The sequence below is a fragment of the Vipera berus genome, assembly GCF_964194415.1.
Source record: "Vipera berus genome assembly, chromosome: 2".
NCBI lineage: Eukaryota > Metazoa > Chordata > Lepidosauria > Squamata > Viperidae > Vipera > Vipera berus.
In genome coordinates this window covers 204,632,297-204,654,794 of record NC_138203.1, presented here as the reverse complement: position 1 = coordinate 204,654,794, position 22,498 = coordinate 204,632,297, and the positions used below count along the sequence as shown (strand labels likewise).

Sequence of the window (22,498 nt, the reverse complement as noted above, 5' to 3'; positions counted from 1 at the left end):
TAGCAGTCAGAAGACATGATGGAATTTCTTTTCTTTTCACAACCTATAGACAAATTTAACCCTAGTTTCAATTGGGAAAATGTGATCGTCCTGGACCAAGTCAAGTCCAAAAATACCAGGGAATTTCTAGAAGCCCGACACTCTTGACAAATAAGCCATCAATAGACACGACCAACATCTATAGACTATGCAAAAGGAAGAAAAAAGAACAGCCCAAAAAGGAGCAAAAGGACCCAAGCACCTCTCCACCAGCAGTCAGCACCCAGATCAGCATAGATTAACTCCAAGGTTAATACCAGACCAACAATCAAGTAAGCAATGCCCCAGTCAAGAAATTGTCAAAGAAGCCAACAACAAACAGCTCAACCAAAGAATCTCTTAAGATGATCCCCACCAACGCTGACAGGACAAACCACCAGAATATAAACTGACAGCAAACTGCGGTCTTTGTTAGCTCTGATGATGTTACTTAGTTTGGGTAATGAAACGTCTGCAAGAAAACAAGCACCACGGACCCCTCATTTCAACTTTGAGCTACAAATATTCTCCTTTATTGGTAGTTGCATAGTGCCCAAATGTTGATTGGGTGACTGCAGGAATGCTGTGGCAATCATAAATGTAAGGGCTGATGATAAAGTTGCTTTTCCAGTGCTGTCATAACTTTGAATGGGGCAGGGCAGTCATGAAGCAAAGTCTACTTTCCGATGGTAGGACCACACGTGATAGAATTTGTCTTGGAAGGACCACTCATAGATAAGGATCAAGCAGTTAAGCTTTTATAAGCGCCCTTCTTATCTCGTGGCTTTTATTGGACCACTTGATGTCTGCTTTTTTCCTATCAAGCCCAAAATTGTAATCTGATTTATTTCTCTGTGATTTAGATTTGCCATTTTTATAATACTCTTGTTAGTTTTAAGGCAAGTGCCTTTTGTTCATTTTCAGTGTTTGATTTTTCCTTTCTTTCAGGTTTCCAGAGAAGACAGACATACTGTTAAACCCCTCTATGACAGGTACAGGCTTGTGAAACAGATGTTAACTCGAGCAAGCATTACTCCTATTCTTGTGAGTATAGAATCCGTTTTTCATATGTTTTCTATTTGGGATTGATTTCCCTCAATACTTGTTTTGCACTGATTTTGCTATTATTCTGATTTATTTTTAACGTTCATAATGACTATAATAAATGACAGGTGGAATCTTTATTCTTATTTTACCTCGTCCATTGCTTATGGATAACAAATCTCTAAATTAACCCCAATCTCCAATGTATTTATCATCTACAGAATTTTTAAATATGTGTTTCACTGTTGCTACCATTCATCAACAAGTGTTTGATTATCCTTTCAAGTGGCCTCTGATAGTTGAAAATGAAGATCTTTTCTATGAGCATATTGTAATCTGGGTGTTGGCTTCAGTATATTTGGAATGCTTAGCATTAGAACATTAATAACATGTAAAATACCATTTGGGCCATTAAATCTAACTTCTATACTAAGTATATCTTTGACAACTAAGGGGTTACCTGCCATCCATTCTCATTGCCCCGTCCCATGTTCCCCTACGTTCAGAGGTACAGTTGCAAGAAAAAGTATGTGAACCCTTTGGGATTACGTGGAGCTTTGCATGAATTGGCCATAAAATGCGCTCTAAACGTCATGTAAGTCACAACAATAGAAAAACACAGTCTGCTTAAAATAATACTACACAAACATTAGCTGTTGTCATGTTTTAATCGAACATAAGATGGAAACATTCACAGTGCAGGGTGGAAAAAGTATGTGAACCTTTGGACTTAATAACTGGTTGACCCTCCTTTGGCAGCAATAACCTCAACCAAACGTTTCCTGTAGTTGCAGATCAGACCCGCACAACGATCTGGAGTAATTTTGGACCACTCCTCTTCACAAAACTGTTTCAGTGTAGCAATATTCTTGGGATGTCTGGTGTGAATCGCTCTCTTAAGGTCATGCCACAGCATTTCAATCGGGTTGAGGTCAGGACTCTGACTGGGCCACTCCAGAAGGCGTATTCTGTTCTGTTGAAGCCATTGTTTTGTTGAATTACTTGTATGCTTTGGGTCATTGTCCTGTTGCATCACCCATCCTCTGCGGAGCTTCAGTTGGCGGACAGATGGTTGTACGTTTTCCTGCAAAATGTCCTGATAAACTCGAATTCATTTTCCCATCAATGACAACAATCCGTCCAGGCCCTGAGGCAGCAAAGCAGCCCCAAACCATGATGCTCCCTCTGCCATGTTTTACAGTGGGGATGAGGTTTTGATGTTGGTGTGCTGTGCCTTTTTTTTTTTCCACATATAGTGTTGTGTGTTTTTCCCAAACAACTCAATTTTGGTTTCATCTGTCCACAGTATATTTTGCCAGTAGTGCTGTGGAACATCCAGGTGCTCTTTTGCAAACTTCAAACGTGCTGCAATATTTTTTTTGGACAGCAGTGGCTTCCTCCGTGGTGTCCTCCCATGTACTCCATTCTTGTTTAATGTTTTCCTTATTTATTTATTTAATTTTATTTATTTTAATTCCATTTATATCCCGCCCTTCTCCGAAGACTCAGGGCGGCTTACAAGCTTAGCAGTAGCCTTCATTCTATGTATATGCCTGCTTATTAGGGCTTTCACACACACACCCCAAGCAGCATTATTACAAAGTCAGCTTAATTGCCCCCAACAATCTGGGTCCTCATTTTACCTACCTCGGAAGGATGGAAGGCTGAGTCAACCTTGAGCCTGGTGGGACTCGAACTTGCACTAATTGCAGGCAGCTGGTGTTACTTAAGGAGGCATTAGCCCACTGCTCCACCAAGGCTTATTGTAGATGTGTCAACAAAAATGTTAGCATTTGCCAGAGATTTCTGTAGGTCTTTAGCTGACACTCTAGGATTCTTCTTTACCTCATTAAGCATTATGCGCTGTGCTCTTGCAGTCATTTTTACAGGACGACCACGCCTAGGGAGAGTAGCAACAGTGCTAAACTTTCTCCATTTGTAGACAGTCTGTCTTACCGCGGACACATGAACATCAAGGCTTTTGGAGATACTTTTGTAACCCTTTCCAGCTTCATGCAAGTCAACAATTCTTGATCGTAGGTCTTCTGAGAGCTCTTTTCTGCGAGGCATGGTTCATATCAGACAGTGCTTCTTGAGACCAGTAAACCCAAAACAGGTGTGTGTTTTAAAAGGGCAGGACAGCTGTCAGCAACACATCCAATATCATCACACTGATTGGAGTCAAGGTTGGCTCACTCCTGGCTCCAATTAGCTCTTGGAGAAGTCATTAGGCTAGGGGTTCACATACTTTTTCCACCCTGCACTGTGAATGTTTCCATCTTATGTCCAATTAAAACATTAAAACAGCTAATGTTTGTGTAGTATTATTTTAAGCAGACTGTGTTTTTCTATTGTTGTGACTTACATGACGTTTAGAGCGCATTTTATGGCCAATTCATGCAAAACTCCATGTAATCCCAAAGGGTTCACATACTTTTTCTTGCAACTGTATGCCACTTACTCTTCAGTATCTCTCAAAGACAGTTCACAAATATTTTCTCAGACTATTGGTTCATTTAGCAAGTTAGATGTCACCTATGTGGTCCAAGAGATTTAAACTCAAGTTTCAATCCTGCTTCTCTTGAGTTGTTTGATATATTGTACACATTTTGCCGTGTCTCTTGCTGTGAATTTCATTTGTAGTTGCTCTGAGTTTGTTAAAAGTCTTAAGATATTTGTTCATCTATATTTTAATTGTCATTGTAATCAGGAACTCTAGTATCGTATATCACTTTCATGCACATACACCCCCTAGGGTCAAGTGAGAGAAAGCCGATAGCTTCTTCTATTTTCTGGAGGATAATTTTTAGAAAGTTAGAAAATTGCCTTCTGATAAATGTTATTATAAGGAAAACCCTCTGTTACTGTTCTTTTATGCCTCTTAAAAGTAATTTCACTTTGCTTTTGAAAAACACTAGAGGCTTTCCAGTATGGTCAAGTTTCATTTACTTTGATTTCTAAGCAGGGATAGATCTTTTAACGTACAATTAAAGTCCGTCATTGTTTCCTTCTTTTGGACCAACTGTTTTCTTCAGCTGATACCTTCCAGTAATCCCATCGTGTTTCTTTTATATCTAATAAATTGCATTTGGTTTCCTGTGTTACGAATCCAAACTCCTTTTGAACTCCCATACTTTTATTTTCCTTCTTAACATCCTTGTATAGACAATGAATGTTCTATAATTTGTGTCAATATTCTTTATTCTCACTTTATCCAATGAATAAAAACAGTGAAGATCATGTAAAGTAAAATTTCATATGCTCTAAAATTAATAGGAACATAGCTTTTAAAACTTTATCACCTTTTGATTATATTTCAGGGATCACCATCAACTAAAAGGCGTAGCCAGATGTTACAACCTATCATAGAAGGAGAAACAGCCCATTTCTTTGAGGAAATTAAGGTATTTTATCTGTCCAAAGATGATTGCACTAGTTGCCAATAGGCTTCTGAGAAGTTTTAAAATGCTGAACTTATAAAGCCATACACTGCTTGCACTTACTTATCTTCTGGAGTCTATTATATATAAACCTTTATTGTCAAAGTACAACATGTGTACATTGAGATTAACTGAGCCTCCCCCCCGTGCTCTCCCCCCCCCAAACACACAGTGACAACAAACCCTCCATCCTACCACATCATGTGAACCAACTACACCACACACCGGTCTCCCAAGTCAATTCTGCATAAGATTATGTCCCATTTAAAAGCCTAACAGCCCACGGATAAAAGCTATTTTTCAGCCTGTTGGTACGGCTGGCTATATTCCTGTATCTCCTACCGGATGGTAGTAGAGTAAAGAGATACCGTCCAGGGTGTGAGTCATCCCTGAGAATCTTCCTCACTCTTCCAAGGCAACGAGCCCTGGCGATGTCATCCAGTGGTGTCAGGGAACAGCCCACTATTCTGTGAAAGGAATTGGCCTAGCTAGTTCAATCTGTGTAGAAAAAATGTAACCCCCATCTTGGTTTAGTTAGCTTTGTTTGGTTAATTTAACTTTGTTCTGTGTTTTTTATTTTTTGGAGTAAAGATTGCAAATTTTCTGTTTATGTATATTGAGTCTTATAAGTAAACTCTTTAGGGATTTGACAATTGTTGACATAATTAATAAATCCATAATAAAACTATGTGCTTAGATTTAAGTTGTTCCATATAAACAGTTGCTTTGGTGACATCTATGTCCTTCCCAAGTATAATTGGCCAGAAACATTATCGTTAACCCACTGTTATTAACACACAAGACGAGGTACTGTAACATGAAATTAGAAGTGTTATTGATCACCTACTGATCTCAGTATTTTCTCTGAAGCCTAATCTGTTAATGTGAATGATGCTGCATCCAGAATAATGCAGCTTCTATAAAGTTTGTAATAGGAGACCTGCAAATGCTTCAGTTTATATCGGTCTTAGGTTAAAAAAAAATCATTTCTTGCCAGTTTGACAATTTTATTACTATATTTAGGTTATAGATAAGATAAAGATATGTGTATTAAAGGCCCCTCTCTTATATGGAGTTATTTTTATGAATTGCATTAATCAATATCTTTACAGATAACTTTCCTTACAGTGCAGTTGGATTGTTTAAATACAGATTTATTTGTACAGATGCTCTAAAATTAATTTTATAATAGATGCGTTATAGTATTATTAAAGCATTTTGGGGTGAAAAAAGATTTTAAATATTTTCTTAGATTGTTTCTATTTATACCTACAATTCTGTTATACTTTATAGTGCCTCTGTAATAATCTATTACAAAACACTGAACCATACAAAAAGACAATTTACAACAGCAAATGATTTTTCCCGTTCCTTTACTGTGCATTGTTGTTTCTGTTGTTTGTGTTTCCCAGGGTACTAGAACTACTGTTGGCTTTAACACTAGACTTCACATTAATGCCCACATAATTCTTAACACTCTCTCTCTCTCTCTCTCTCTCTCTCTCTCTCTCTCTCTCTCTCTCTATCTATCTATACATACACACACACACACACACACGTAGTATTTTTTTTAAAAAATTGGCCCACTACTTGAATCCTTAAAACTTGTCTATTATTTTTTAAGGAAGAGGAAGAAGATGGTGATATATCTTCTGAATTGACTGATATTTTAAAATCCAGTGCCCAAATACATCCCATTGCTACTAGCCCTGTTGAAAATTCAGAATCTGATGTTGAAGAAAGTCAAGAGAAACTAACTCGAGAGCTTCGACTTTCTAGTATCCGTGCAGCTTCCATGTAAGTAAATATGACATTGTAAATACCAAAAAAATGTATTGCTGCTTATTTGTGGGTGCTGATTAGATCCGAAATAGATCAGTGATATATAAAATATATTGAAATGCGCCACTTTTTTTGAAATTATTTTTATTAGTTTTATAGGGTTAAAAAGGAAGGTAAGGAAATGGGGATTTGGAATAGGGTAGCGGAAAGGTTTAGGGTGGGGGTTGGGGTATATACATATATTTGTGAAGCAATATGGTGGTTGGGTAGTCAAAAGTAGTAAATAACAAATTGTTTGTAAGTAGTTCAGGTTGCATCAATAAAAATTCCCTCTCTGATTCCCTTAATTTTCACATAGTCAAAGTAATTAAGTTAATACATTTCTAGTTATGAGGTAGTCAATTAACAAAGTTTTCAATATAGTTAGACTAATACATATCAAAATCCTGTTTTTAAGTTTTACCTAATTGCAATAAAAATACTCTAAGGTAGCCTATAATATACAAAAAAGAGCTTACTTTTTGGGTAACCTACAATTCCCTATTTCAATAAAGAGTAATTCTCTTGTCTACAAAACTTACATTGTTCATTACAAATCATTCTTATGATTTAACAGTAAAATCTAATTTTCATCTTAACACATCACCAATTATTAAAAAAGATTTTTTTTGTCTTAACCATTCAACACTTAATAAAATACTATCTTCTATTATAAGATTCTAAATTCTATTGTATAATTCAGTTTTATTCTAAAAGCTTAATTTTTTCCCTTTAAAAAGCTAGAACCTAAATATGAAATCAGTTTATATTTTTTTTGATTCCCCTTAGTCCATCAAAAGAATTTTTTAAGTTCTGTCTTTACAAATCCCCAAAGAAAAAGAGACAAATCTAAGTCTTTAAATCTAATTCTCGCCTTCTTTTTGTGCCAATCAGGCTTCCATCTTAATGCCTTTAAGTTCTCCAATGTGTCTCCCTTTCTTCCTCCACCTCTTATTTGAATCCACGGAGACCATCCAAATGACAGTTTTGCCAAGATAGTGTCCCCTTTATAATCCTTGAAGTATTGCTTTAATAGCTCAGTTTTTGATGTTTGATGTGATATGATTGTCATTAATTCAGTCTGATCTTTTTCTTGTTTGAAATGGGCCATTCTGACTTGTGTACAATCCCAATAGTGCAGACATGTCAAACACAAGGCCCGGGGGCCAGATCCGGCCCGCGAAGTGGTTTCATGTGGCCCGCGAAGCCATCCTGGAAACAGTGAGGGAACGGCCCCCACTTCCTTGGCCCTGGCCCAGAGACCCTCAGCTCTGTCCCACTCCTGCCCAGGCCCCCATAGGCACCATTGATGCGAATGATATAGAGCTGGCCACGCCCACCCAGCAGGCCATATGCACTCTAGCCACGCCCACCCAATAGGCCACGCCCACCCTGGCCATACCCACCCAGCCCCCTGAGGGCAACCGCAATGCTAATGCGGCCCTCAATGAAATTGAGTTTGACACCCCTGCAATAGTGGCTGCTTTGACATCAGAAAACTTCTTGAACATTTTGCACACCCCTTAATGAAGAGTTTCTAGGAATGTGAATCTAGTTTTATCATAACTTGAGCAGAGTAACTGCATTTAGTTTTCTTTAAATTATTAGCAAGAGAACAAATTAAGGAAATACATAAAAATTACTTTGAGAAAAACTTCTGAAAAAGTTATCAGTTATCTAATTACGCTGTGCTTCTTTAGAGGATGAGCCACTCATAATGGTATTGATAAGCCAGAGTATTTTCTTGCAATGTTTTTCTAGGCCTGAATTATTAGAACAACTTTGGAAAGCCAGAGGTGAAAAAAAGAAATTGCGCAAAACCCTACGGGAATTTGAAGAAGGATTTTATCAACAGAACGGGAGGTCAGTTTAATATATAACACTTATTATATCCTAGTTTTGCATTGTTAATGAAAATAAAAATGGAAGCATGCTTGTTTTAATTGAAGCATTAGTTTTGCTGGGTGCTATTTAGTGAGAATTAATACACAGATTTTTAAAAAATTAAAATAACAGTCCTGATTTTTATTTACATGTATTTTAATTAATCAAACTCTAATGTTGAGTACGCATTAGAAACCATTTGAAATAGAATTTTTCCCCAGACACATTATATAAGAGATTGGATTAAGTTTCTTTGATCATACCAAAGACTATATAATTAAAATGTATTTGATTTCTATCTCACCTTCTGCAAACCAGAGCAGTCAAACTGACTTAAGATGCACACCATAAAAAAAAGCAAAAAGCAAAAAGCATACATTTAACTGATGTAAAAGTAAATGAAGTTGAAAGAGCATCTTGGCTACTCTCATAAAGCAGGACAGAATGGTGGCTATGTTTAGCCCCTCCCCCCCAAAAAAGAATTGCAGTTCATGAATTATGAAGATGCTCCCATGTGCCATTTTGGCAACGTAGCCATCTTCAGAATATCTTGCCTTACAAATCTTAACAGCCAAAGAGATTCGTAGTGAGAGAGGCAGTGACATGAAATGTAGTAAGGAGATGGATCCTCAAGAGGGGAAATGCATTCCAGAAGAGCAACTCACCCCAGGTATCCTGGATGAGAGAAAGAGAGCGAAAATAGCCCTTCCCTAATAGTCCACGTTGTATATTGTAGATGCAAATATTGTAGATGCAAATAGTGGAGTCCTCGGTCTGCAATATTTTTTCCCCATATATGTGAAACAATAAAGAACTGATCTTGGGGGGAAAAATCCGCCTCTCATTCTGTGTTTTGGGCTTGACAGGCTTTCACTCATATAATAAGATTCTAAATCATTTTGGCAAAGATTAATGCTAATACCTTTAATTTTGGTTGTTAAGCACTCTGCAAAGCAGTGTAGCCCTTGCAACCCAGATGCCACATAGTTACTATATTTCTTACTGTTTAGCAGTCTTCAGTTGCTGCGTTTTGGAATAGTTGCAGTTTCTGCACACTTTTTAAGGTGGACCCGACTTTTACATATGTTGGAGTAGCTAAGGTAAAATGTAACCAAAGCAAAAAGAGTTTTCCAAAGCTACCCAGTTTAAAAATAGAAATAGCTGCTGCACTAATCATAATTGTGCAAATGTAATCCTGATGCAGCTGTCATCTGTGAATCTAGTGACAGCTGAAAATCAGGGTTGCAAATGTACTTCAAGAAGAATGCAACCTCCATCCCAAACAGAATCTGTTCTCTTGAGACCGGTTTCTTATTGATCCATCAATAATTCTATGCTGCTTTCTCTCCCAGTACCTGCCCATGATACAATTCAGGCAACTTTCAATGGTACCGATTACTTTTTTGAATTAGGGAACAGGAGCATTGGGTATCATAGGGATATAGATAATTTATTTCATAAATCTCCCTGGAGTTTCACATAGATGTTTCAAAGCTTCAATAGCTTACAGACTCAGGTCAAGGCTTCTGTAGCATCCTTGGTAGTACATAGCTTAATATCATAATTGTATGGATAGTATTGTAGCTGAAAGTGACTGATGACTTCTCTCAGTGGTCTCATATGGATATTAAAAAATAGGGAAAAGAAAATCAACACCTGTAGGCTTTCACATGGAAGTACCATGCCAAGCCTCATTGGAATTGTTTACTCGGGAAATGGCAGAGACATTTTAAGCAATGCTTCCAGTCCACTTGCAGTCAGTGCAAAAATATACCAAGATGATTGGCATCAAAAGCCATTAAGACATCAAAGCAAACCTCAACAAACAAAACGACAAACATCTCAGTCCCATGCCTGGGCCTGAATTCTGACTGCGCATGCTTAAAATCTACCTCTTTAAGATATTTTGTACCTGCAGTTACCCCACTTTCTCACTGACCATCCCCTAAAAAATGAGAAGTTGGAGGGAAGATCCAAAGAGCTGGGTCTTGAAAGGACTTTATTCGTTTCTGTTAATAGCACAGCCAGCAAGATTTTTTAAAAATGCAAATTGTCAATAGCAAAGGTCCATTACAGCTATAGGTTAATTTGGCAAGTAAGACATTTATTGCATTTAGATAACAAATAGTGCTACAATGTAAAGCCAATGGGGGGAAAATTCAGAAAACTTTAAAAGTGTTTTTCCCCCCTTTTTCTTGTTTAAGTGATATAAATGTAATAGGAAAGGTTCACATATCACTAAAGGTAAGGTAAAGGTAGTCGATTCCAACTCTAGGGGCTGGTGCTCATCTCCGTTTCAAAGCCGAAGAGCCAGCGTTTGTCCGAGGACATCTCCATGGTCATGTGGCCGGCATGACTAGACGCCAAAGGCACACGGAACGCTGTTACCTTCCCACCCTAGTGGTCCCTATTTTTCTACTTGCATTTTTACGTGCTTTCGAACTGCTAGGTTGGCAGACGCTGGGACAAGTAACAGGCGCTCACTCTGTTACGTGGCACTCGGGATTCGACCCGCCAAACTGCCGACCTTCTGATCAACAAGCTCAGCATCCTAACCCACTGAGCCACTGCGTCACTACTTACCCTTTATTCATTACAATTAATCTGTGTAAAATTCTATTACATGGAGGATAAGCAATATAGTACAACTCTTGATTCAAGTTCAAGTATACATTCCTTTCTTCAGGATACATTTACATTCATTTTTATAAAGAAAGCAAAACAAAGACATAGCTCTGCTTCAGAGATGGGCTTGTTTGCTTTCCTTGATGCAAAGAACCAATTGTTGAGTAAATACTAGAAGCAGCATTTAGACCTATTTATCTCTGTGTCTGTTGCTCTAAAATATCTAAGTACTGCTGAAATCCAATTCTTTCCCCCCCCCCCGCTCCAAAGATCTGTTTCTTTGCAGGTAGAATGGGATGACGGTTTTTCCTTGGATTCAATTTTCCAAAAGGATTAAGTCTTTGAATTTTTCAATCAGTCTATCACTATGTCTATCATTTATCAAATATCAGTTCAGTGCTACTCGGTTTTATGAAATGCGGTGAATATGATTTTGCTTGGCCCTTTTCAGTAGTCTAGGTAGTCATAAGACATAATCTGAGGCATTGCTTGTTTCTTCTTTGCTAGCAGAAATTCTGTTTATCAGAAGGAAGGACTCTTATCAATTCCTTCATTATTACGAAAGCTATAGAGTGAAAACTTAAACTCGATGCCTTCGTTGACTATTTTAAACAAGTGAACTGGCCAAGATTTTTTAACAACGTATTTTATTTTTCCCCCAGGAATGTTCAGAAGGAGGATCGTGGACCCTTGCTTGATGAGTATCGCGAGTACAAGAAAGTTAAAGCTAAACTGCGTCTTCTTGAAGTCCTTATCAGCAAACAAGATCCATCAAAATAAATTATGTTTCTTCGTAACAATGAACAGTTGTTGTCATATGCTGCCTGTAGTACTGTTAGGGGTATTCTTTTGTCTTGCTTTGTTCAAAGAATGCAATTTTTGTACACTTTAGAAGGATGGGTAGGTCCTATCTAGAAAGTTAATGAAAAAAAAAACAATTAAATTGCAACTCAACCTGTCCAACTTTAAGGGTGTTTTTCCCCCCTCATTTTAAAAAGTCACCATGTGTCTCGTTCTCAAAAGACTTTATTCCAGAATCATTCAGAAATGTTGGACCTGCTAACTTCGCTTCATCTGCATTCATTAGTATTACACTGAACTCCTCTGTTGCCTTTTTAGTATGGAGAATAATGGCAGTCAATTAAGAATACTTCAGAACACCAAAAAGGAACTGCAATGCCTTTCAAAGGACTATGTGGCATAACGGATTGCAAATGGCATCCTTCATATAGTAGAATGATCAATGGATATTGAAATATAAAGTACATTTTCCGGTTTCAGATGACAATGGACAAACCAGAAAGTGACCTTGCTTGTTGTATTTTTAAAACTTGGAAAAACCTGAACATTTATATCACATATTGCCTACAAGACTTACATTACTGTTAATTTCTATTTATTGTCTACCGGTGACTGTGTAGTCTGAATTGGAGACTGCATCTTACCCTTGTGTTGGTGCTCAGATTCATTCAGTTCAGTAAGCTTACACCACTTTTGCTGTATCTGAAATAAACTTATTTTACCAAGGGCTACACTTAATGTAATTATGTATTGAACAAGCTGGACAGATCTAGCTTTGAAAGAAGCCTTTCTACTTCCATTCACAGAAATGGAAAGAGAAGTGATCTGCCTCAAATAGGTATCACACAATTTTTGCATGTCAAAGCTTCAGAACCAAGAGGTCTTTTTTACCTGATGTTTTCTTTGCCTAGTATGCATATCACAACAGCAGCCGATTTTTTTTAAAAAAAAACTGCACTCCAAAATCCTTCTAAATGACTTTAGTACCTATATATGAGATACAGTACAGAGGAAAAGGGCTTATATGGAATCCTTTGCACATATAGGCCCTGCTTCTGTGGTTTGACTGGATTAAATCCTAAGTGTTGAATACCTTCCGGATCTATTTTGTCTTGTGGCCATGTTTTTGCATGTGCCTATTTGCTGCATGTGTTATGAACAGCTAATGCCAACACAAATATTTTTCATTGCTTTTCTGAAAGATCAGAAAATGAACTTCAGTGAAATAGTGGCATGTAAACACATCAGATTGATGTGTTAACATGCAATAGGTAGAAAATAGATTTTAGAAACTCCATACTTCTATTGGTTGTGTTTGTTTTTATTGTAATTCTAGGCATGTAATTTTGAAACTCAAAAGTGACAATTAAAATGAATTTATACTCTAATGTTTTGCCTTTTTATACAGCCTGAAGAGTTTAAGTGGACTGTAGTGAATTACAAAATCGGGAAATAATCTGCAGATTTTCCGTAGCTTTTGTTCAACTTCATCGTGCAATGTACATTTCAATTACGTTCCCATCAATCTGCAATCACTGGTGCATCAAACATCAAAAGCTATGTGTACTGTATAGTGTTGTACATGTTTTATATACCACATGCAAAATGTCAATATGCACTATTTAAATGTTTGTTTTAAATAATATATTCCTCCTTTATAATGCTTAAATCTATATGATCCCAATATTTTTATAAAGTGAGTGATCAAATTGGTTCCACTTCAGAATCAATAGCTGCTTTTGTGTGTGCTTTGCAGTGTTTGGCTATTTGTTTGTAGCAAGCATGGCATCAGTTATGCTAAGAGTGTGTGTTGTGCCATCTTATTGAGCAATAAATGGTAGAATTAGGCATTTTGTGATAACACAGTTTTACTTTCCTATAAGTAAAAATTATATGTGGATATATAGATATAAATATATATATATATATAAATAAACCAGATATGAATGATTGCCATGTCTGGCATTTCATTGTATAGATTTTTATAATAAAAAACCTATTGTCATATTTATATTTGTGTTTTGTGTCTATGTGTGCACGTACTTGTGTTTGCATTTTTGCCTCTAAATCTTAGTGCAATTCTTAAGAGTTGTTAGGGTTTAAAAAAAGGTTGGTTTTTTAAAAAAAATTGAGTCTAATTCTCTTATGGTTTACCCACAGTGGTTTATCCAAACTGATAATAGTTAAAAAGCTGATTAGAAATTAACTTGAATTTTTCTTTTTATAAGTCACTTTGAAGATGTTATAGAAAAGTGGCCTATAAATGTACCTTATAAACTTTTCTTTTTATGGTTGTGCTTTAGAAAATGTACCCTTTTTATGTTGTGCTAGCTGTAGGGGAAAAAACCTCTCACTATATCCCATATATTTGATATGCAGCACTTAAATTTGCTGGAGAACTAGATTTTGCTGCATGCTTGCAAAAGCAAGCATGTTTCTGTCATTTATAACAGGCATAAAAATTTGCCCATGGTTACTTCCCATTTCAATTCCTTTTAAACCTCTAGAATTAGGTTTGCACGTAAAATGTTCTGTAAAAAAAAACCCGTGTGTTTAAAAGTTCAGTGATGAATTTCTGAATTTCAGCTGTTACATACTCCTTAGACATCCCCCAGTTTTTCATTACTGGATGGAAGAAAATGTTAAAAGAGTAAATGACACCAACCTGAGCTGAGGGGCACAGAGAGATGAAATACGTTTAAAAGCCGCCTTTTGATAGCAAAATACAGAAAATATAGTTACTAATTATAAATACTGTATTTCTGCTGCTAAAAAGTTTGCTGTTACAGTTGGTATTTTTTTAATTTTAGCAAATATTCTCCAAATCATTTGCCTTTGAATATTTACAGCACACAACTGCAGGAATGTACCATTTCTGGCACTGGGCCAGTGAATTAATGTAGCAAACTTTTTTTTTAACAACAGCTGAAATGGAAAAACCCTTGGAAAACAGGGCTACCCAAAGAAAGAAGTGCATCTCTCTTTCTCCTCACCCTTCCCCATGCCTGTTAATTCACACCTTAGCTTCTCACTGTACCAGGGGCCAGTGGTAGAACACCTCTTGCTGCTACTTCTGTTGGGATTGAGCTGGAGGGAGAGATCTCATAATTGTGTCCAGCCTATAATTCACGTCCTTCAGTTGTCTCTCCAAATCTTCTGCATATCTAGAAAGTCTAAAAAAAATAACAAAGGAGATTGAGGGAATACTGGAATTTTTGCCTTTGTGAAGCTGATAGCAGAAGAAACTAACCAGAAGAAAACTGGTCAGTCACTTAGCAGTCTAATAGTATATACCGATTCAGATACAAATTTGAATTCATTGTGTAAATGTAAACTTCACTGAATTCAATGAAATTTCCAGATTAATAGGCACAGAACTGCAGCCTAAATCTCCCCCCCCAAATAAATGGACTCTCATTTTTGTATTCATTAGGACTATTAGTTCATCTTGCATTCATTAAGACTACCTGTATTCATATAAGCTTACTCTTAATTGAGCACTTTTTTTACATTAACAACCAACATCCATTTTCTTTAGAACCCAAACTAATGCCTCAATTGAATTTTCTAATAACTTAGGTCAAAGGTGGACAACACCGGGCCTAAAATAGTTAGCATTAACAATTGCTAGTTGCAGTATTACGACCATACAATTAAAAGCTAGATCCATAAATCTGCATTTATCAGGTAACATAATGATGTTCGAGAGCCACACTGAGAACACTGATGCAATGTGGGCAGAGCCAAGATTTGTTGATTTTTCAGTTTGGGAGTTTTATTTGATAAAATATATTACGATTGTGTCAGGAATTATAAATTTTGTCTGAAGATTCCACTTTAAATGTGGAACCTCAAATTGGGGGCCTCAAGTTGATCTCCTGTGGTCTAAAAGGTGAATCCCAGGTCTGTAAAGGATGAAGCCCACTGGGGTTATGAGGTAAACAGCAACATACCTCTGAAAGTCTCTCGCAGAAACTGTGTCATACTGTCCTGTGGAAATCTGCTTCCTCATGAGATCCTGCACAGAAAATTGGTCAGTGTGATTGACTGAGGATTCAAAAGTGTCATTATCTCTAGGATTGGCAGATTTTATTTATTTATCAAATTTGTATGGTTGCTCACCATACGAAGTCACAGAAAGTGACTTTGAGCGATGTCCAACAACCCAATAAAACATTAAATATAAAACAATATTTAAAAACCCCATTACCTAAAAAAACCTATTATACTTACAAACTAAAAATGCAGAACTAAATAAGAGAAGATGGAGGGATGTCAATAATAACAGGGTCGCTAGACTTGCCTGCTGGCATAACCATATCAGGAGTGATGAGGCTGACTCTCGGTGGGGTGGGGGAGAGGAGAAGATTCTTCCATACAGACATCATAGCAAAAAAGGGCCACCATGTAGTGCCTGCCAAATGTAGCTCTCTAGCTGACAGAATATGCCTATTCTATTAGATCTGGTGGGACAGGCAGATAAAGTTTGGAAGAGGGAGTCCCTCAAATATCCTGGTCCCGTGCCATGTAAGTGTTTAAAGATCAGCACCAGCACCTTGAATTGGAGCCAGAAACAAACTGGTAACTAATGCAGGTTGTGTAGCAGAGGCATAATGTAAGCTCCCAGGAACATTCCCTAACCGCTTACACCACTGCATTTTGCACCACCTGAAGTTTCCAGATACTCTTCAACAGCAGCCCCATGTACAGCACATTGCAATAATCCAACTATACGTCCAGATGAACAGAACATGAGTGACCCTGACTAGGCTCCCTTGATCGAGGAACGAGTGCAACTGGGGCACAATAAGAAGTTGTGCAAAGCACAACTAGCTATGACTGCCACTTGCTCCTTGAGCAGGAGTCCCAAAGGTGCTTTTTCAAAAGGCAATTGGATTTTGAAGAGGTTTTGCTTCTCAACCAAGAAGCTTCTTGAGTTCTGACTGAATGCTGTGGAATTCAGAACTAAAGATGCTTCTTGGATGACAAGCCAAACACCTTCAAGAGAAAAAAAAACAGAAAATCCAGTCGCCTTTTGAAAAAGCACCTTTGGGACAACCATGACCTGGATGACTGAGACTCCTCATAGAGCAGAAGTTTTAAGAGGACCTGTAGAAAAATACATGCTCGAACACTTCTCAAAGGACAAGTGGGCCAGTTGATATGCAAAATAAATGTATATACATTGATAAAACATTAAAGAGTAAGGAATATCTGTCTCTAGCAAAGGCAGCAGCCATCTTTAATAAAGAACATTAAATTCCTACACAAAGTACCTGAGAAACAATTCATGAAATTGAATCTCTTCTATAAATGGAAGATGGAAACTTTTATTCTAACATACCATATTTTTCCGTGTATAAGATGCTTATTTTTCCTGCAAACACCCTGTTCAAAAATCAGGTGCGTCTTATACAAGTGCAGCGTCTTATACACAAAAAATAATGGTAACCTCCGCAGCCCAGGGCATGCCTGTGTGGGTTCTTTACATGCCGCTGCCATATCCCCTGGTGCAGGTGTCAAGCCCCTGTGGGCTTGCCACTAACGGGAGGGGGGAAGGGCCAAAATCGTTGGATGGTGGCGTCCGGAGGCAGTGGATGGGACCACCAGCATGGATGGCAGCGACAGCCCTTTCCCTCCCCCGTAGCTGTATGCTGGCCGAACTTCCGGATATCCCAGCTCAGCTGTTTGGTGCTCCGCCGAACAGCATGGAGAAACAGTGAGTAGTTTAAAACCTGCTTTTGCTTCCCTTGCCTTGCTGTCATGCCGGTGCGGATGCCGGTTTGTTTACCAGGGTCGGAAGGCTGCTGCTGTGAACTGACTATGCATGCTCATCGTGCCGGATGCTAGTTAGGTGGGGGGGGCGGCGGTCGTGAGGCATCTATTTAGAGCGCTGGGAAGCGTTTGCTCCCAGTGCTGATTTTGTTTGCTGTAAGCTTGGAACTTGCATGCCAGAGCGTCTTATACAAGGGTGTGTCTTATAAATAGAAAAAAATGGTAGGTTAATCAACACAATGAAGATAACCTCAAATGGCCTATGACCCAACAACCAGAGTATGGTTCTTGTTAAAATGTTGTGGTATTGTTTGCATTTCTAAACTGACATTTTATAATCCTTCCCCCTACCTGTTTATGTGTATGCATGTATTACATAGGCATTTACTCTCAGATACATGCATAAAATCAGATGAAAGTTTATGCAAAATAAAGATGCTACCACAAATCTTTCTTTACGCTGCCTCATAATAATACAAACCGCTAAAAATAATTGTCTCTTTTTTTTTTTGGTCAAGTGGAAAGAAGTATATGACACTTACCTTGTCACCAGTTTTGGAGACATTACTACTTGTATCCAGTCTAGAAACGGTCATGCAAGGGAGAAATAAAACCCAAGAATTTATTTAGGTACAACATTTTAATGCTCATATACTACAAAAAAGAAGTCCTGATGAAATTAATCTAAATGGAAAGAGTGGATATGCTTGTTTCTTGTTGTGATTCAGGGTCAGCCTGTGGGTTCGGCAGTTGGGTCGGACGATTCAGAGGAGGAGGAGGGGGGGTTTGGAGAGCCTGCAGAGGACAGTTCTGAGGCTTCGAAGAGCTCTCAGCCAGGCCCCACTCATCTGGTTACTACGCAGACCCAGCTGTGTGAGCCTGACAGCGTGGATGAAGATGACCCACAGCTGGCCCTGTTCAAGGACGCCCGACGCAGGAGGCAGTCAATCAGGAGTAAACAGAGGAAGGCAATGGGGCACCTCGGAAGGAGGCAGAGAGAAGCCACGCCTTGAACTGTTTAAAAGGGGAATGTGTGGGAGGGCTGGTTTGCTGAAGGCAACCGTTTGAATAGCTCCTGTTTTGTGGTTCGTGTTTTGTTCAGTTTGCTCTGTTTTGTGTCAATAAATTCAGCAGGCTTAGTTCCAGCCTTTTGCCTTTGTAAAGGGGTTGTCCCTGCCTTTTCTGCAGGGCCGGTAGTAGGCTGGAACAGAACATTTCTACTGGATAGGACTGATCATTATACATAATCAATAAAGCCTTCCTCTTGTTGTTTGCTGTATCTTGTCCCCTGGGGGTTCATCACTCCTGCTGTTTTGTCAAAATGAGAAAGCTCCATTGCATCATTGCAAAAGAGGTTCAGGCCCTTTCTGGATGTGAATGCAGTGGGACATTGCTTTTCATCAGACTGATGGTCTGACCTTCCTGGCAGCTGCTGCTGCCTTTCTGTCTTACAGTGACATCTATTTCAAGTTGCTATGATGCCATTGCCTGTAACATTTTCCATCCCTCATAATCAGCAACCAATGCAGTAGAGACTGTGGGTGTAAATGAGGATAGGAGAACATTAAATACAAACAACCAAGATTGACCTCTTCCATCATAGCACAGTACCTATCCAGTTTGGTCTCCAAAAGTAATAGTATAGTCCTTCGTTTCAGACATTGACCAGGCTTGGTTGTTTGGTTGTTTTTAATCGGCAAAGAAAACCCAAGCACCATGAACTTAAGAGGACTTATAAATACGTTAATGAGCCATTTAAAATAGTATCTGTCACATTTAGTTCCATCATTCGCTGTTATTATTATTATTATTATTCAATTTGTATTCCATTCACAGACCTTATAGCTAGCAGCAGAAATACAATATAAACCTAAAAAGATACCTGGTCATTTGAATTACATTTAGAAACATATGAAAAACCAACGGAGGGCCCACAGAAAAGATGAAATAATGATCAGGATGGCAACTTTTGGTCAACAAGTGAGCCACTGTATTTTGCACTAACTGGAAGGTTTTTTGTGTCTTTAGTAGCAGCCCCCACAGAGCTTATTACAGAAATTCAGACAAATTGTGTTAATGAGGAGTTACTGAATTCAGGTCTTGGGCTCCAAGAAGAGCAGCAATTGGCATACAAAGCAAAGCTGGGAAATGTCTTGCTTGGCCATTAGGTAGTAGCTATGTGTATAAAAGGACACCCAAATTGCGGTCCTGCTATCTCAGGCAAAGTTACACCTTGGTGAGAGACAACCCTGGAGCTGGAAAGGAACCATGATGTGCAAACAGCAACTTTATATTGCTAAGTATCAATTTCAACTTGTTTCATCCCACTGGGTTTCCCCACAGTTTCCAGATACCTGGGGAAATGTGTGTGGCTTCTCTGGCTGAGCCCAGGATTTCAATATAAAGCTGAAGATTGACAGCGTATTGACAGAATTATATTGTAAACTACCAAATGACCTCTTCCAACAGTTTTACATAGATCTTGCAGCACCCATATATGGAGTACTTCATAAGGAGGCAGCTGATCACTCTTACCTCACCAAGTGAGGTAGTACAGCAGCTCAGAGTCTCAGACTTGTGATTGAATAAATTAATTACTAAGGCATGGGGGGAGGTAGGGGATGAGCAAGAGGTCTCTGTGTCCATATATTGTGCAATGCCACAACGTGGGATGATTTAGGTTATTTTTCCACTAGCGACTCACAAAGTCTACTGTTTTGATAGGACTACTATAGCAATGGTTATGATGATACTATAAAGACTCTTTAAGCCACAAGCAACAGAAGACCCATAGTTGGATTAGGTCAATGTTCTCATTTTAAGAAGCTAAATTTGAAATTATGATTTGGAGAGATTCATTGTTTGCAGCTGTGGTTTAGTGTGGTGTTTGATAGGAACCCATGGCTCCTTTGTGGTTTCCCATCTTGGACCTAGGTAGGCAGGCTTTCCAACTATTTCCAACTTTGAAATACTGAGGACAGGTAAAGGACCCAGTCCCAACTGGCTATCAAGAGTGGGAAATGGGAATGGCCCATAATAAAATGATAAGGTGACTCCCTCTTGCCTGCTGTGATCCAAAATCCCATATAATCTTTACTTCCAATAGTAGTACTGATATTGCGATTATACAGGCACGTTTAGAAAACAGGACAGTGAGTGGCTACTGGCCAGTATTTTATTTCAAAAAGCTCCCACCTGCTCAGAAACACAACAGGAATAAGCTGAAATAAGAGGCATCTCCTGGAAGGCTGGAGAGAAGCAATCAGATTGGTTTGCTGATAAATGAGTGTTTTATGGTAGTCTGGAAGCATCTTAAGAGCTTTTTGTGGGAGATGACTTTGGAAATCCCAACCTGCCTTATTGGCCTTTAAAAGCTTGATTCTCTGACTTAGCTGCACATCAGAATGCCTCATCTATCCTGAAGAGGCTTGCTCAGTGAAACAAAAATATTGGTATCCATCACTCTTTAGGATCATATGTATGAATAAGAAAATTAGCTAGAAAATTAAACTAAAGTAACAGTATGCCTGAAATTTGATACCCACTTTTTCAAATATACATCTTCTGTCTCTGATGCCTGTCTTTTCAGTTTGAGTTTGACTAAAGCTTTATTGTAACCCTAAACAAAAGAAATAAATAGGATTGTTAAACGGAACTAGTTGTGATATCATAGTTGTGATATGTACAGGATTCATGTGGGGGAATGTAGGAAACACTAGTCAAGCTTAATTTGATTAAAGGGTACAAAATGATTTTAGCATGCACCAAATTCTGCAATGAAAAAACAACAGTATCCTTTTATACTGAAAATATAACATATTACAGTTACTCCATCTGGTAAAGATTGAAATATACTTGTAAAGTGGACGGAGTTAAACAAAATCCCAGCAAAATTAGTATTATTGAAGCTAGAAATTAAGTTTTGGTTATATATATGGTAAGAATGGCCAACAAAACAAAACTGAGTAACATTAGCACATAGGTGAATCGTTTCTAAACAGTTTACAGGTGGAAGATCATCTGCTGAGTTACACAAAAAGCCAAGGCAGCATTTATGATTATAAGCACAAAAAGCAAATCTCCAATTTAGAATAATGCCAGTACTTCTTTAACTTTTCTTTGCTTACTAGTCATTCTTTTGAACAATTCAGGAGAACATAAATGATATAGCCTTTGCATTGGCCATTTAAAATAATTTGCATGGATTAAATAAATTACTTTAGGATTAATTGAGGTTGGAATGGGGAAAAAAGTTTCAATACCAGTATGAGGGAAGGGTGCATTTTTAATTGTATGGACTGCCTAAAGTACCCAATAATTGAACAACTGAACATTTAGTCTGAGCAGAAAATTTAAGTAAGAAGAAAAAGCCAACTCAATAAAAGCTCTTCACAATATCACACTTATTTGTGCCACTAAAGATCCTCTTCAATATTCAATTATGCAAACTATGGATTTCTTTACTGGATTTATATCACATCTTGCTTTCAGAAATGGTTCTATAGATGGCTTAAAATAAAATAAACATCACATATAAAAAACCTAAAACACAAAGCCATACAAGTAAAAGTGATATGAAATACGACACAAAACAATTACATTACAGGTAGTTCTTCAGTTACAACCATAACTGAGCCTATAAATTCAATCATAAGTCATCATGATGGTTATTAAGCAGGTGATCACATAATTAGCCAATTGTACAACTTTTCCAGGAGTCGTTAAGCAAATGTAACATTAAGTACATTAAGAAAACCAAGATCATGGCATCTGGCCCTCTCAATTCCTGGCAAATAGATGGGGAAGAAATGGAGGTAGTGACAGATTTTATTTTCCTGGGCTCCAAGATCACTGCAGATGGGGACTGTAGCCAAGAAATTAAAAGACGCTTGCTTCTCGGGAGGAAAGCAATGGCAAATCTAGACAGCACACTAAAAAGCAGAGACATCACCCTGTCAACAAAAGTGCGTATAGTCAAGGCTATGGTCTTCCCAGTTGCAATGTATGGCAGTGAAAGTTGGACCATAAGAAAGGCTGAGCGCCAAAGAATTGAAGCCTTTGAACTATGGTGCTGGAGAAGACTCCTGCGA

General features: G+C 38.1%; 2 protein-coding genes across 4 annotated transcripts in view; one reads left to right on the top strand and one right to left on the bottom strand.

Moving 5' to 3' along the window:
• Positions 1 to 13,662, top strand: part of FAM13B (family with sequence similarity 13 member B) — a 73,550-nt gene extending 59,888 nt beyond the window's left edge. For 2 of the 3 annotated variants that reach the window (XM_081321472.1, XM_081321471.1), the window contains 5 exons: positions 967 to 1,062; positions 4,383 to 4,466; positions 6,127 to 6,299; positions 8,085 to 8,186; positions 11,495 to 13,662. In XM_081321472.1, coding sequence (XP_081177598.1) covers positions 967 to 1,062; positions 4,383 to 4,466; positions 6,127 to 6,299; positions 8,085 to 8,186; positions 11,495 to 11,612 — 573 coding nt within the window. In that variant the 3' untranslated portion in view covers positions 11,613 to 13,662. Of the gene's footprint in view, positions 1 to 49; positions 553 to 966; positions 1,063 to 4,382; positions 4,467 to 6,126; positions 6,300 to 8,084; positions 8,187 to 11,494 lie in introns of those variants that run through there. The other variant, XM_081321473.1, reaches the window with a different exon arrangement.
• Positions 11,618 to 22,498, bottom strand: part of PKD2L2 (polycystin 2 like 2, transient receptor potential cation channel) — a 29,726-nt gene continuing 18,845 nt past the window's right edge. Inside the window, exons 11-15 of the mRNA XM_081321476.1 lie at positions 20,954 to 21,027; positions 17,951 to 17,990; positions 15,587 to 15,651; positions 14,653 to 14,806; positions 11,618 to 11,743 (exon numbers count right to left, since the gene is read on the bottom strand). Coding sequence (XP_081177602.1) covers positions 14,701 to 14,806; positions 15,587 to 15,651; positions 17,951 to 17,990; positions 20,954 to 21,027 — 285 coding nt within the window. The 3' untranslated portion in view covers positions 11,618 to 11,743; positions 14,653 to 14,700. The remainder of the gene's footprint in view (positions 11,744 to 14,652; positions 14,807 to 15,586; positions 15,652 to 17,950; positions 17,991 to 20,953; positions 21,028 to 22,498) is intronic.